The following is a 15,703-nucleotide window of genomic DNA, read 5'->3' as shown; positions in this document are numbered from 1 at the left end:
AGATACAGTGTTTATTTCTTTTCTTAATTTGAGAGCATAATCTTCCCAATGAAGTCTAAAAAAAAAAAAAAAAAAAACAGAACAAAAGACAACTTTGATACTGTGTAATTCATGAAAGCTCTGCAGTTGTAACCTTTTAAACAGTTATTTTTATTTTAGATGTGTAAATTTAAAATCTTTTTTTAATGGGGTACATAAGTGACATAATAACTTTGTTTCCAAGATATGGTGCATAATGTATTTCACAAGCCGTTACTGAAAAGTGATAGGTTGAGTATATGAATAGCATATTTTATGTAAGTACAATATGTTAACACGGTGTGTAACGGAATTAAACTAGCTGTAATTTAATACATCTCTTTAGCTCTATAAAGCTACAGGGGTGGGTAAGCTATTGTCTTACAGAATTAAAATTGTTTTTTAGTATTAGCAGAAGGACAATTACTTGCTGATTCTATATCAAAATTCTGTTGAAGTGCCTGATGTAAAAATTGCAGTTCAAGTCAGGAGAGGTTTGAAATGAAGTTAGTACATCAATTAAATATGATTACTTTCTTTAAAAAAAGAAAAAATGTTTATAATATTATTTTAAATAGTTAACATACAGTATTTCAACAGGGGAAACGCTGATTAGATCACCACAATCTATTTTATGCCATCAGGATTGCTGAGGGGCTTATAATTGTGTTAAATTTTCATATTACTCATATTCACACATTAATGAACAGATGCATTGTTGCTATTGGGATTTTGCCATTTGGCCTTTTCACATCTCTCCTCATGATTTCCTACCGAGATTTTTTTTTTTTTTTTTTCCACCGTTCTCGCAGAAATTCAGTCACTGATACGTACAATCCTCCTCCCGCCTTGTTTTTTCGCCGCTTTCCCCTTAGAGTCACCGGTGGGGTCAGGTTGCGGGGAGACCCATTTTGTAACACGAGCCCTTTTGGGCCGGTGGGGGGGAGCTCCGTCTCAAAAAGCGAGACCATTTTTATTGACTAAAGCCCACACCACCCCCTCCCCGGCATCCCCCCCCCATCATCTCGGTAAAGTAACACCCGTCCCGGCGCTCGCTCGGCGTGATCCCCGCGGCTCAGCAGCTCCGCCGGGGCGAGCAGCCAGACGCACGGACATACATCCGTACGGAGACGGACAGACAGACAGCACGCCGGGCGACGGCGGCGGCTCTGCCGCGGCTAAGCGGCTACTGTTGCTTTAAGGCGACAAGTTAGACTTCTGTTTCTTGAATATTTTGTCTAGCTGCAAGGGAAAGAAACCTTTGTCGTGGACTTTGCTGACAATAGACCTAAAAAAAAAAAAAAAAGAAAAAAAAAAAAATAAGACGGGGGGGACGGGGTCTGCTTTTTTTTTTTTTTTTTTTTTTTTTTTTTTTTGGTGCCTGGAGGCTCTGGAGCCTATTGTCAGCTCACAATGGATTTCTATTGCCGCATTCCTGCTTTGCAAAGGTTTGTTAGCTTTTAATGACTGACAGCCCTCTACGGCAAATACCGCATTTGCTCTGGCCTGTTTACACGCTACTCGAGGATTTTTTGAAAAGTGCAGGGGAAAAAAAAAAACAAAACAAAACCAAAAAAACCCCCAAGCAGTGGCATTTATTTGACCTATCCAGATACGTCTGGGAAAATGGTTTCCTCGGTGGGGTGGGTGCTTACAGAGGACGTACAAAACTTCAGAAGTGGGGCCATGCAAGTGCCCAGAGCGTGGCGGCATCTCCGTATCATCAGCCCCGGCACCGATACGTTCAGTGCGGTGCAGCTTCTCCCGTCTGTTTCGTTAGGATTTCATTGCAGTTTTAAGGTTTTCTAACAGCAAACTTGCATTCAGGCATCCCTTGGTGACATAGTCCCTGGCTATCGCCAGCAAACCCGTCCCCCCCTGCCCCCCTCCCGCGAAAGCCTCTGTCTCAAAGAGCAAGGAAGCGCAGGATTACCTAGGAGAAAATTCGGGAGTGCTGCGACGTGTATAAAAAGGTTAAGGGGGGGAAAGAAAAAAAAAAAAAAATCTGCTGTGACTGGGATCTTGCTCGTTGCTACGCTGGTTCAGGCGGTGGGATGTGCCTGCGCGGGGGGAAATCCGCCTGCGCGCATCCCTGTGCCGGGCGGGGGTGCGTAAAGCAAGAGGGTATCGGTGTGCCCGTGTCAGAATAGTTATCTAGACATTAATATTGCAGTACGTGTGGTTGGCTAAAAGGGAGTTCGGGCTAGTTGAGTTCCTCGGGTGTGAGAGAGGCTTTGTAAGGAGGGAGAAGATCCAGGAGCCGAACGGGGGTGCGGGGAGCCCCGGCGGGGCACTGCAGAGCTGCTTCCCCGGAGCTCCAAGTTGGGGCTTCGAGGAAGGAGGCAGAATTAGCCGAACAAGATAATGAAGGTTGCTCGTAATGGTTTTTACTGTGGGGAAAATTAACCAGTTGCTAATAATTGTATGGTCTCTAGGCCAGACGGTCCCTTTGATAAGTTAACATGTACTCCCTTTATGCTCCTGGTAGGGGGTAAACAAATGCCTGAACAAATACAAATACACATAAACACAAATGTGGAGAATAGCAGTATATGTCTTAGATCCAGATAATAAGTGTGGGTATTGTTATTTAGATGGCGCATACTGGGACACTTATCTTTTAGTACACTCCATTTTCTAACTGAATGCAGTGCTAATCGTGGGATTGAAAGCTATTGTAATTGTGTACCCATCTAAATGCTGACAAGAATATACAATTACATTGTTTGGAATTGAGTTTAATGTTCTCTGAATTTTATTAGCATTTATATTTACTTATGCATTAAAATTCTACACAAAAAGAGGTCAGAATACAAGAGTTATAGACATAAATATCAGACCCATCCACACCCTCACTTCATTTTTCCTGAAAATACTGAGCAAATATATTTTATTTTATTTTATTTTTAAAGGAAGTGATAGAATCTGAAATGAGCAAATAATAGGTTTCCATTCTAAGCAATGCCTTTTCTCCCTCTGGATTTTGCAATCTTTTAAAGCTTATTTCATACCCAACTTTTTATTATTATTTATAATGTGCGTGTTACCGGAAAATCTTTCCACAGTATGCTTACCACCACGATGTTTAAACACACATTATAAAGTGGATGTAATTGTAAACACTCAGAGGGATATAATTACATGTAGCAGATTTAGGAGCTAATTCTTTGCTTCTCTCTCTCTCTTTCTCTCTCTCTCTCTCTTTACTCTGCATTTTATCAACATAATTATTTTTTGACTGCAGACTAACACCCAGAAATTGACAGGCATCCATTATAGGCAGCAACTTGTTCACCAAATTGAAAAACAATGAACTGCAGGTTTATGTGTGCCCATTGTCATATAGAATTACCGGGGCTTTGTTCCATAAGAGGAAAAAGCTAATGGTTTTGAAACAGCAGGTGACAAAGCACATTCTTTTTTTTTTCTTTTTTTTTTCTCCTCCCCTCTTATCAGTTTGTTGATGAAGTCATTACGAACTGGGGCCCAGAATAGGGTTGGTCTTATTTTTAGCAGATAGACTTTTAATGAGTTCTATTGTGGAGACAGTCATGTTGATTTGCTTACATTTTTTTTTCCCCCCCTTCACTCAGAAACTCCCAGTATTGAAAAGCTACTATCAAAGGACTGGAAAGACAAGCTTCTTGCCATGGGATCAGGGAACTTTGGAGAAATAAAAGGTAACACTGTTTCTGTGTTAAAGCAAATTGAGTATGAATATACAGATACCACTGGCTTTCTGGAATTTTGTTTGTTTGCTCCTCTTCTCTTCCCCTTGAAATATTTGGGCCTTAAATGTATGGTCTCTATCTGCGATAATACAAATAAAGGAAATTATATATTAAGTTATGAATTACCCTTAGTGACTGAACTTCTGTAAAGCTTTTGTTGCATATAGTATTCAGCATTATAAGAGGATACATCCCATTGCTGGATTGGTAAAAAAATAAGTATGTCAGTTCACAAATCAAACACAGGCTTATGTTGAATCAGAGTATATCAGAGCTCAGCTTCTGAAATCTGAGGGTGATCAGAAGTCCTTGTTAATTTTTTGGCAGATTTTGGTACAGATTTTTTTACTTCCTGTGTGTAGGGGAACAAAAAAAAACAAAAAACAAACAAAGTTTGTGTAATGATACCTCTAGGTACCAAAATTAGCCAGTGCAGATTTTAAAAGGCAGCGTACAACATCTGTGCACTAAAGCATGTTCTTTTAAAGCTGTACTCCAGAAGGAAAATGACAAAATTTGACCACTCTCCAACAGCAGTAGCTTCTGCTTTGCCAAGATATTTCCCCATTTTATGTATGTTGAGGTTATTTTAGGGAACCTGTAGTTGTTTGTTTTCATGTAGTTTAATATTTTTATAATTATTCCTCTGTGACTGCGATGAGAAGCTGACTCAAAATACATATGTGTCAAAATTTTTAGTTTCCAGAGCAGCCATTATCACTCTGAGAAGAAACAGTGACTCTGATTCTTCTCCCATTTATATCAGTGTACATCTGGAGCAGCAAAATCAAAGCCACTGTTGTTTTGGAAATGTGAAAGAATGAGATTAAAATTAGACCCTTCTTTTATGTTTATAAAGTAGATTTAATGTCTCTCCATTATTTATGTTTGTTTGCTTACTAATGTTGTCCCTGATACCAAGATCCTCATTCGGGCAGGCCTGCAAACCTTGTGTCTGCCAGGTTTAAGGACCTTCTACAGAGGTGGTAGGCAGTGTTCAGTAAAGAGTACAACATGATGTGCTCGGAGAGGTTAATTTACCAGTACATAAACAAAGATACTGTTATTTTAGTTTCATGTGCCTTCCAGTTTGTCTCTGATAAGCCACCGGCACTAGTTCGGGCTCGTTGTCCCCTGACTTACACAAGTAGGAAAGTATGCCACTTGCTTTCCCTAGCTTCTCCCTAGGAGGCTGTAATTCAAAAAAAATATATATTTATTACATATGTAGAATAACTTTAAAACAGAATACAGTGCTTTGGCCCCAAGTAGGCTGAGACATTATTATTATTATTATAATAACAGAGGGCCAGACCCTGCATTCTTTATTCCCACCGCGCGTGTTTTCTCCACGTGCGTAAAGCAACAGGTCATAAAGAGGCAGAGTAGCCACTGGGCCTGTCTGCGAGTTCTGGCTTGTAAAAATGTATTGTTTTAAACCAACATCATCATCTGCCATGAGCTGATGAATCTTTAAGATGTTTCAGGCCCAAAGTACACAGGCGGCTTTCCCATCCACTTTTGGGTGTGTGTTTCAGCAGTTCTTGCATGTTGTCTGGAGCCTCTTTAACTCCTGAAAGGCTGAAGCCTTGAGAAGGACTTCCAGGGATTCTCCTCTGCCTTTGGGCTCAGTAAAGCTGCTCTGAAAAGTGCTGTGCAGTGAGAAGACAGTCTGTTCCCTGTCCTTATGATCTTGTTCTGTTGGAGGGCAATCTTTTTTTTTTTTTTTCCCCTCTCTTCCTCTGTTTCCCTTTCACAAGTTAAACTTGAAAGCAGCAGCAGCAGCAGCAGCAGCTATATGCTAGCACGAAAGAAATTCAACAGTCCTTTCAGTCTTGCCTGGAGGGAGGATGGGGAGCAACAGCACAGCCTCAAAGAAGAGTTTTCTTTGCTCTAATTTTTGTTTTTAGCTTCATATTTTGAACACAAGTCGAGTTATTGTTCTGTAGCTCTGTTCAAAAGCCTCACATCTGAGGCTTTTTAGTGCAACTGTGGTTCTATGGTTGGGGGCATGGTTATTAGGTGTTTGGATCAGGTTTGGCAGTAAGCTGTGAAAACAGGCACTGGTTTATTTTTCCTCCTGACTGCCGTGACAGTTGCAATTATTGTCCATTGTTCCTAGGTGGCTAGAAAGGAGGGAGGATACAATAGAGCATTGCCCTCTGGGGGTAAATGAATTTGACTTACAGGTTCTTGGGGGGTCAGGCAGGCTGATTATTTAGTGCCCAGGAATGTGGTTTTCATGGCACCGCCAGCCATGAGCGGCCAACAAACAATGGCTCAGCTGTATTGCAGCTGTATTTAGTGAGGCAACATGAAAGGTGTGCAAGTTGAGCTGTTTTACAGTCATGTATGCGTGTACAAACACACATATATTATGCTAGAAGATGTGTTTGTTCTTCTATAGGCACATAGAATTATTAAGTTTTCCAGTTGTGATTTTTTAATTAACTTCTCTCCATATTTGGCTTGGCAGCTGCTCTTTTTTTCCTCATTTCTCTATTAGTGATATTTGGAAACCCTGCACAAGTAGTGTCTTATTAATACACCCTGGAATGTGGACAGCACTAGAAGCTGTACTGCCCAACTGTCGTATGCACTGAATAGTTTTTTCCATTTAACTGTTCAAAATTTCATTGTGTTTTTCATTAGATCCGGGGGAGTTTTAGTATGTCATGTACTAAAGTCAGCACTAGGCTACATATTGTTAATGCCCCAGTCTGTGTTATTGCCATCGAGTTTTATTCTCTGGGAGAGATTAAAAGGAAGGGAGATGAAGCGGAAGACTTTATTTTCTATTAGTGTTATTACTTTTAAGTTAGAAAGCAGTAATATTTTATTAAAGATAGGGGAGTTGTGAATGGCTGGAAGTCACCAGGCTCCCACGTTTTGTATCCAGTTGTTTCTCTTAGTTGCTTTGTTACTTTTGGCATCTACTTTTAAGTCCCCCTCTTTCTTCATCTGCCTGCATGTGAAAGGGGAGAACCATCACTGAGTATCAGCAGTGGTCTAGCTGTAAACTTCAAGACCACAGTTAGAAGGTTCTGGATATGTGTAGTAACTAATGAAAAAGGAAATGTAGTATTTCATTCCAGGGCTTGACTGAAAGGTACTACAGGGGAACACTCTTACACTTAAAATGGGGCAAAATCTAGAACCTTTCATAACTGTAGGCATTTTAACTCAAGTGCCTGTGTTTGTTTAGGGAGATATTCTGGGGCTAAATACATAATACAAGTTTGGCATTGGAAAGTTCTAAAGAACTTCTGATTTGAAATCCTTGGAATTTTTTCTCTCTTCAGAAAAAGTCAGTCAATAGTAAAACCCACAAAACATGCTGTTGAATTGAAATCTCTTAAAATAAAGCTGTAAAACTGTATATTGACTTGGTTAAAGCCTGTTCAAATTTACTTATATCCATCATATTCAAGAGTGGGACTCAAATGGCTTGTGGATTATTCATGGATAATGCAGTTTATTGGATTCAGTGGAGCAGAGAGACCATCTTTCAAACCGACCATCTGCAGAAAGAAAAATTGTGCTCCTTTTCTGCTTTTAACATAGCTGCCTGACACCTGTGCATTGCTGGGTGAAAGTGGTTGCTTTTCTCCAAAGCAACATTATCGAATGCAGCAGATGCATCATATAAGGTGAACCATTGATAAAGAAAAGGTATAAGAAATTTATTTCTGTCCTCTTCAGTGTCTGTTGGCATCTCTGCACTTAGAGAACAATCATGAAACTACTTTTTCACTGCCTCCTCTGAGAAGACTTCAGAGAATGGTACCAGCCCTTAAAAAGAGACTGGATGTGGCACTCAGTGCCATGGTCTAGCAACCGCAACAGTGGTTCAAGGGTTGGACTTGATGATCTCTGAGGTCCCTTCCAACCCAGCCGATTCTATGATTCTATGAGTTGCGCAGTCTTGCTAATTTGAGTGAGGCAGCTTTAACCATGATGAAAACTCTTTATGAAACTTCCCCCGTGTACACAAAGCCTTTCTTCTAATCTTGTCCATCTCTCGCTTATCAAGAGCTGTCAAGAAATAATAATGCATATTTTTGTATGTTTCCCACTTAGCTAGTGTGTGGAACAAACGGCTAAACTGCCTTTTGTTTCTAATCTGTCTCAGTTGGTTTTCTGTTGAAGTGAAGGCATTGTTAACAGTGATTGTTCCTGAGTCTCTCAAGAAAAACTGGGCAAGCCTGAACCTGATTTTTTTGTTGTTGTTGTTTGAAAATCCGTCTCTGTTGTACAGGTCAGGTCCTAAACAACTGGGGTGAAGAGTTTTACACCCTTCCTGTGAAAGGGATCATCATTACTGTAAAATCAATTTTTTGTTGTAACCACTGAAATTGAGGTGACTCTAAAGATGGTCCTGGACTAATCACAGATTTGTGAGTGTTACTGAAGGCCAGATTAGGCTACCAATCCTAATCTTTAGTGCATAATAATTTAGACATTTGCTTTGTATGAGGAACTGGGTTCCAGGTTACGTGAAGTATCAGTGCAGGTATTATTACATCAAGCTGTGTTTGATGGGTGATAGAGCTGTGTTTGCTGAAGACTCTAATCTTGCTTATATGCTGAGGAGATGGGGCATGAGAGAGTATGCAGTGAACAATCTTACAACTGCCAATAATGGATAAAGAGAAATAATCTACTCAGTGATACTATAGCTCATCAGAGCCTATGAATTAAAGACATATGTTATGTAGATTCAATGTATGGATTAAAACGGATAAGCTGGTAGGTGACACACAGAATCTTGAGATAAGTGGGCTATGCAGATTCAGTATATGGATTGTTCGGATAATTCCTTTTAAGTAATTCTGGACAAGTTGAAGACAACTAAGCTTCGGGTGGTGCTCAGGTTATGTGCAGTAATCCAGTGAGTGACACTTTGGATCACATAATCTGTAAACCAAAGACAGGGAATTCTGCGTTTCGATGTGGACAGGAGGAAGGAGGGGGAAGGGAAGAGAGATTATTCATGGGGAATACACTGGGTTTAAATCTTTGACTAATAACGCAGAGATCCCCAGGAGATGTATGAAAGCTGCTCACTTTTCTTAGGAGACTGTGAATTTTGCATTTGCAAATTGATAGTTGAAAAATGTTTGCAAACTTGTGTCAGATCTGGATGCTTTGCATTATTTTTTTGTGTGGATAGTAATTTCTTTGGAGTGGGGAGAGAAGGAGGGTGAGAGAGTCATAAGTGAAAGAGGTAAGATGTCTGGTTGTTGGCTTTTAACTGTGATAAATTCAATATTTATTGCAACCCTACCCTACTTAGTATCTTCTTCTCCGTGTTTATTTTTTGGGGGGGGGTGTTTAATAGTAGCAAATTGCTGGGAGTGGGATTTAGCCCTTTGTTAATATTTCAACAGTGCTGAGGGGGGAGGGGGAACCTGCCCAGTGGCACACAGGGGAACCCACGTTTTGAGTGGAAATTTGGCAGCTGCTGAAATAGTGGAGGTTGATCACAAAGCAATATGATACTCTCAGGCTGCAGAGAAGGAGACAGTGCCAACAGAGGCACACCAACGCAGAACTTCTTTCAGGCCAAATGAAAACCTGAAATGGAGATTGCGATGGGATGGAGCTGCTCCTACTTGACCCTAGAGCACTATCTGTGGAATGGTGAGCTGAGGGCAGCAGTACTATCTAGTACTAACTAGAGTACTGTCTGTGGTAGAAGGGTTGGAGGAATCTTTTTTAAAGCATCTAAAATGCAAAAAAAGAGTGAATTTGTGACAAAGCAGCAAATTCAGGCTGTTCCAGGTTTATATTTTTTATGTAAAGGTACTTCATTTGATCAGAAAAAAAGCAGGTTCTATTTAAATAAAATGCAGCTTTTATTTTTCAGAAGTGATTATTACTAGAGAAAACAGAATAAAATTGAACTATTTGAAGTAGCAAATGCCAATGGCTCTATTTTGTTTCAACATTTGGAGGCCAAACCACTATATTTAAAAAATTATCCGGAGGGCTGGATGACAAAAGGGGACCATAACCAGTTCTTCTTTGTACTAAAATTACCTGAAATACGTGCTGATAGAGATGAATGCTGCTGAGCTACAATTACCAATTTGTCAAAACAAAGCAAATACACATACACATGCATATTTTTTACTGTTTTTTCCTGCTGCTGCCTAAAATTCCAGCAGCAAATGCTATTTCTCTGTCTGAGTTCTAGCTTGTTGTCTAGACAGTAAGAATGAACAACCTCAGAGAAATAGTCTCAATACAAATGTTGTCTATTCCTTTTGTAACCTTGACAATAAGTTACTAACCTGGTTGAATACCAAGCTTTGTTTGCAGTCTACTGTACCAAAACTTTTCCTGACAGCAAATAAAGAATACTCACTGACAACTTCTTTCCAGCATTGCGAAATAACACTTTGCTGGTCTGTTTCTGAGCAGACGGCTAAGTTTTTATCCCCACAGAATATTAATTCTAGAGGGTAGTAATGGCAAAAGATGGTAATTGTTCATCGTTAATTTTTATTCATTTTGCAAAGCCTTCCACTGGCATCTAAAAGATTAAGACTCTCTGTATTCTGAAATAAGTAACTTCCTTCTAGCTTGTTGTTCTGAAAAGGACTTTTATTTGTCAAACAGAAAAAAATCATTACATAAATCTGTATGTACAGACAAATTAGTCTGAGTTCTGGTCTTTTTCTTGTTTCTTTTTCTGGTGGCTAGGCTTGTTGAGTATAAAGCAGTCAGAAAGGTTTCTTCTGTAACACTGACTTCCCATATCAATCAGATGAAGTAATTTAATTTAGCAAGGTAGGTATTTGTAAGTGATGGCAGTCATTGTGTAGTAAAGTTGGCTTAAATGCTTAATGAAAAATGCCATGGTTTTAGATGTTTAAATCCTGGCAGCTCCAAGATTTACCATCCTGAAAAGCTGTGTGCAAGTCCATAATAAAACACTCTCTGAAGTATTGATTAGGGAAGCACTGAGGGAGTTTGCACATGTGTGCAAGCCCATGCCCATATCCACCCACAAACACATCGTGGCAAGTACATAATTTAAAGTACAAACTCACTGCTTGGTCGTAGACATCAAAGACAGAGGAAAGGAGAGTTTAAATTCTCAACTTACCTCAGCCAGTTAGATCTGTTGATCAGAGCAGGTTTCCTGAAGGCCTGCAACATCAGCTCCCCATTTTCTCACATATACAACTTGGGGTGACGTCAGCAGCGTGGCTGTCTGTGCAGCGAGGGGAGAATACACCTCTTTAAAATTATTATCAGGTTTTAAATAGATTATTTTTTTTTGAAGGAGCATGGCAAAGATTGGTTTGCTTTTACGTAGAAGATGAGTAGGTGGCCTCTCTGTTTGACTTTCCACATTTCCTTACTGAGCGGAATAATACTGGGTTTGGATTTCAGACGTTTCAGAGTGAAGTTAAAACCAGGGTGAGGAATGCAGAAAGAAGAATAGTTGACAAAGGGATGAGAATTAAACTCTCAAGAAAAGATACTGGAGTAAACCCCTCAAGAACAGATACTTATTTTATAGACTGCTGGTAGTTTATTTATTCTTTGTTTATCATAATGTTAGCTTGTAGGAGTTTAATTCTTCTGAATACAGCTTAGTTAATAGGCTATTTAGTTTGAAAAACCTCCTCCTTGGCTCATTTTGTTTTTATATTGCAAGTGTTATGTCCTTAGCTTAACAATAGAATTGAAAAAAAAAAAAACACATCACAGGAAATGCTTGGAGATGACTCAGATTTTAGCTGGTGCATGTGATGGAGTTGTGTTCCTCATTGTACTGATGTTACATCAGAACAAAGTTACACAGGAACTGTGCTGTGGCATGGTTCTTTAGCTGCCTCAGTTGGATGGCATCAGTGATTGCTTCATTCATAGCAGGTCATCATGCCTGGTATCAAAGCAACTCCAGCAAAGATTCCATAATTTATATAAGTTACCCCGTTTAAAGTCAGTGGGGAAGTTCTTGGCCTTACTGATGCAGTTCTGCTGGTGACTTCAGTGTGACCAGCAACAAGAGGGCTTACAGCACATCAAGTTAAGAATGATTCTAGGTGAGTTGCTAAAAACTTCATTCCTCAGTTTTCTCATATGTAAAAGTAACACCACTACCTTTCTGCCTGCTCACAGTCTTTAAGATCAGTTAGCTAATGCTTTGAAATTAAAATATTCTCTACTCTACATGCTCTAATTATTATTATACATCTAACATAATTTGAATACACAGTACTTCAAAATATTCTTATTTCCATGTAGTGGTTTGTTTCTTTTTTCTCTACAAAGCTTTTTAAATACAGGAGGATTTTTTTTTTTTTATAACCATAGATAATATGAACATAATACAATATTATAGTGTCTTCCAGGCTTTGTGCTTGCACATTGTTTTCTTTGATTTTTCTTTGAAAGACAGATGCTGACAGTTCAAAAGCTATTTACGTAATTACTTTGATAGTAAACTGACTCGGGGGATAAATTTCACTGTCTGTTTGGGTGTGTGTAGATGTGTGTGCGAGCACCATGATTGATAACAATCCCAGCAGTTGAACTGAGACATGTCAGAGGGATGGAGGGAACCCTTGCCACATCTCTGTCCCTCACAGAATATACCAGGTGCTGCGAGGCTGGGAGCAGATCTGTAGCCTGGCTGCGAGCAAACGTTCCCAGTGCTTCAGCATTCACAGCAAAAGCTTAAAATGTCTGTTGGAGAAAAATATTGGCTTTCCTAATTTCTTATTTGCATTCTCATTCTGTCTAATAAATTATAATAAAGTATTTACTATTTTGATCGCAAAAGTGGTTTCTCTGCCTTTTTTTTTTTTTTTTTGCTTTGGTTCTGTTTGGGGTGGATATGCCAAGGTTTCTCCTGTTCATTTTCTCACTTTATGTGTGTCATTTGGTCATATTGGTGTCTTCCTTCTAATGTTTATTAAAATGTTACTGTCACTGCCAGTCTGAGACTGTGAATCAGAACTAAGAATGTGTAATAGTTTATTTCACATTTGAGTAAATTTCTTTTACTACTTAAACACTATTATGGATAGTGTTGATTTGAGATGAAGTTTAGGTTTGGCGATACAGAATGCCACTAATTTGAGTCTTCTTTTATTGCCATCTGCTGTGGGTGTTGCATCCACAAATATGTTTTTTTTTGTTTGGGTTTTTTTTTTTTCTTTCTTTCTGAATCTTTTTTTTTTGTGATGCTACAGAATAAGCTGATGCATCTGGAAAGCATCTTTTCTTGGGCCACTCACTGTATTAACCCATAGTGTATACATCAGTGCTGTCTTGCCAGAGTAGTTATGATAAGTTCTGAAAAAATCCACATTTTGCTATTGCAGTGATAGCATACAGAGAGAAAAGTATGAGCAGCTACAGCAATCTCCTGAAAGGCAGGTGGTCTAGTGGTTAAAAGCTTTGTTAAATATAAAATGTGCAATATCTATTTGTTGTGGATCTGACAGTAATTAAGAGTGAATTTTGAGGCAGTCATTGATGTAAGCCACTCTCCTTCTCCTCCTCACTCAATACCTGTGTGAAGTGGGTCTATCTGGCTGTCAAGTTGTACACAGCAGTGGTGAACACTTGATTTTTCTCCCAGCCACACTGCATGGCCAGAGCAAAAGCACTGCAGCTGTGAAGAAGATCCTGTGTGTAGAGCATAGGCCAGCTCCAGAACCATTCCCAACACTGTACTACTTGGAGCAGCTCTGAGTTTGGTAACAGAGCAGCTGCAGGTAGCCACTGGGGCTGGTGGCTTATCCTTGCTCAGGTTTCTCACCACCTCCTGGTTCTTAGCAATCTGCAGGGGTACTTCGTTTATTCCCACGTAGCATGATTTAAGCAACTGTCTTTATGTGGTTGGTGTTGTAGTTACTTAAAATGGTAACTTGTTTTGCCCTCTAAGCAAAAGAATTCTTAAAACTGGAAATCCTGAAGCTGCCAAGACGCTTCACATGGTGCTAAAGGTTTGTGTCTCATGCAGGTTAATGGAAAGAAAATAGTGGAGATAGGACAGAATTCTACCATCCTTGCCTACCCTTGATCTGCAGCATCCAGGGAGGGTTAAAGAAAAGGCAACTGGTGCTCTAAGTCTGCTGTGCATTTTAATATACTGGGAAAAATTTCTATCAGTGAATATACTTGGGTAGTGACCAAGCTGTTGCCCTCAGCTCACCATTCCATAAATAACACCAAGTGTCATTTGACCTTCATTTGCCATGCAAAATAAGTAATTTATGAATGGCATCTGTGAAATGCCAGTTTTGTTGGCCATTTTTACGAAAGAAATGATAGAAAAGGTGTCTTAGGTAATAAGGGTAACAAAAAATACTGAACAAACTAAATACAATCACGTATCATTGTGATCAAAAGTCTGATTCAAGTACTTCTCTTTTAATTTTCACACTTCTATAAGCCAGTTGTCTGCAAGAAACCTAAAAACCCCTTCAAGACTATCTGTGATTCATCATCAGTGGGACTTCCATGGTTCTGTGGCTAAGGCAAGGGGAAATCTATCCTGAAACTCACAAGTCTCCCACTAGACCCACACATCTGATCTCTCTTGCCTCTGTTTTTTGAAGGTCACTTGAAAGTCTGGCTATCCAAGTACTTAATTTGCAAGGAATGATACCTTAGAGAATTGAAATTGTAGTTCAGTATTATTGAAATTATTGGAAGGATGGGCTAATCACATGAAAATAAAGTGCCTACTAAGTCATGTTTTCTAGTTAGTGTTCTCCAGCAGAAAAGATATTTTTTTTAATTGGTAGAGACAAATTTCTCCCATTTGGTTTGTTAGAAGACTGAAATAGATGAAGAAATACAATGCAAGAAGGCTGCCTTTTGACAGGCTACTTCCACTTCAGTTTATAAACCAAAGGAATGATGTATTTTCATTACTAAGTCCATGCATAAAGCACCCTCTGGAGCATCTCAAAATTTCTTTAAAAACTGAACAATAGTGAAGAGGTTGAGTTCAATGGACTTGTCCACAGCTGCTGTGTGCCAGCATCCCCAGTGTTTGCTGTCACTTCAGTGCTGTCACTGCTTGCTCTTAGTCCATCCGGACTTTGCTCTCCTTCCTGCAACTCAAGCAAAGCTGTTGCTTTCCCAAGGAAGTTTTTTTGCTCCTCTCTAGGTAAATTAGATGAGAGAAGAAGCTGTGGTAGGTGGTGGCCTGGCAGCTGTGCAGTTGTGTGGTGGGGTGGTCGGGGCAGCAGCACGGGGAGCGCTCTGCTCTCTGGGGGAAGCACATCCTGAGCTTCACAGCACAGGGCTGGATAGCAACATTTCTCCTTCTGCCACTGTCGGCAGCTAACTCTGTGACCCTTCTGTCTGTCAGTTTACACATATGGAAACATTTTTCCACCTTTCAAAGGTGTGGTGGGGATTAATTTAACTGTACAAAGTGCTTTTTGATTCCCAACTGAAAACTACTGTAGTAGCTCGAAATACACTGATGAACCAGTACTGGCTGAATATCTTGGATGTGTGCCAGTGTATTTGTTAAGCAGTTTATTTGACAGTAATTTCTTTTTACTTGCCCTAACTTTAGGACTGAGCCAGTCCTGTGTACTCGTCCTCCCTGTAAGTCCTTCTCCCTCTCTCTCATGTGCACATTGACCAAGTTTGGAATAGAGTATCTGCTAAATAAATAATTCACATCATTATTTTCCAAATGTTTCAGTGTGCCCATAGTGTTACACTGCCAGTATCAGTACACTGGCAGGCTTCATTAGATGAGCATTGCAGTAAACTGAAATGCTAGCTGTGGATAAGGCTAGAAAGGAGCTGCCTCCTAGAAAAGTTCCTCTATGCCACTTGGAAACTCGGCACCCTTTTTCCTAGGGACAAACAAATGAAGGATGGAAGACTGGCAATACACACTTGAGATTAATTGTAGGGCCAGGTGGCAAATGCATTACTTGTAGCAGTCCTCTGACTCC

The 15,703-nt window shown here is 39.8% G+C and overlaps 1 protein-coding gene across 2 annotated transcripts in view; it reads left to right on the top strand.

Moving 5' to 3' along the window:
• SOX5 (SRY-box transcription factor 5) overlaps nucleotides 1-15,703 on the top strand; it is a 289,213-nt gene that overhangs the window by 127,637 nt on the left and 145,873 nt on the right. For both annotated transcript variants that reach the window (XM_030468324.1, XM_030468323.1), the window contains exon 4: nucleotides 3,612-3,698. In XM_030468324.1, the coding sequence (XP_030324184.1) occupies nucleotides 3,612-3,698 (87 nt within the window). The remainder of the gene's footprint in view (nucleotides 1-3,611; nucleotides 3,699-15,703) is intronic.

Source organism: Calypte anna, chromosome 1 (genome assembly GCF_003957555.1).
Source record: "Calypte anna isolate BGI_N300 chromosome 1, bCalAnn1_v1.p, whole genome shotgun sequence".
Lineage (NCBI taxonomy): Eukaryota > Metazoa > Chordata > Aves > Apodiformes > Trochilidae > Calypte > Calypte anna.
This window is presented reverse-complemented; position numbering and strand designations above follow the sequence as displayed.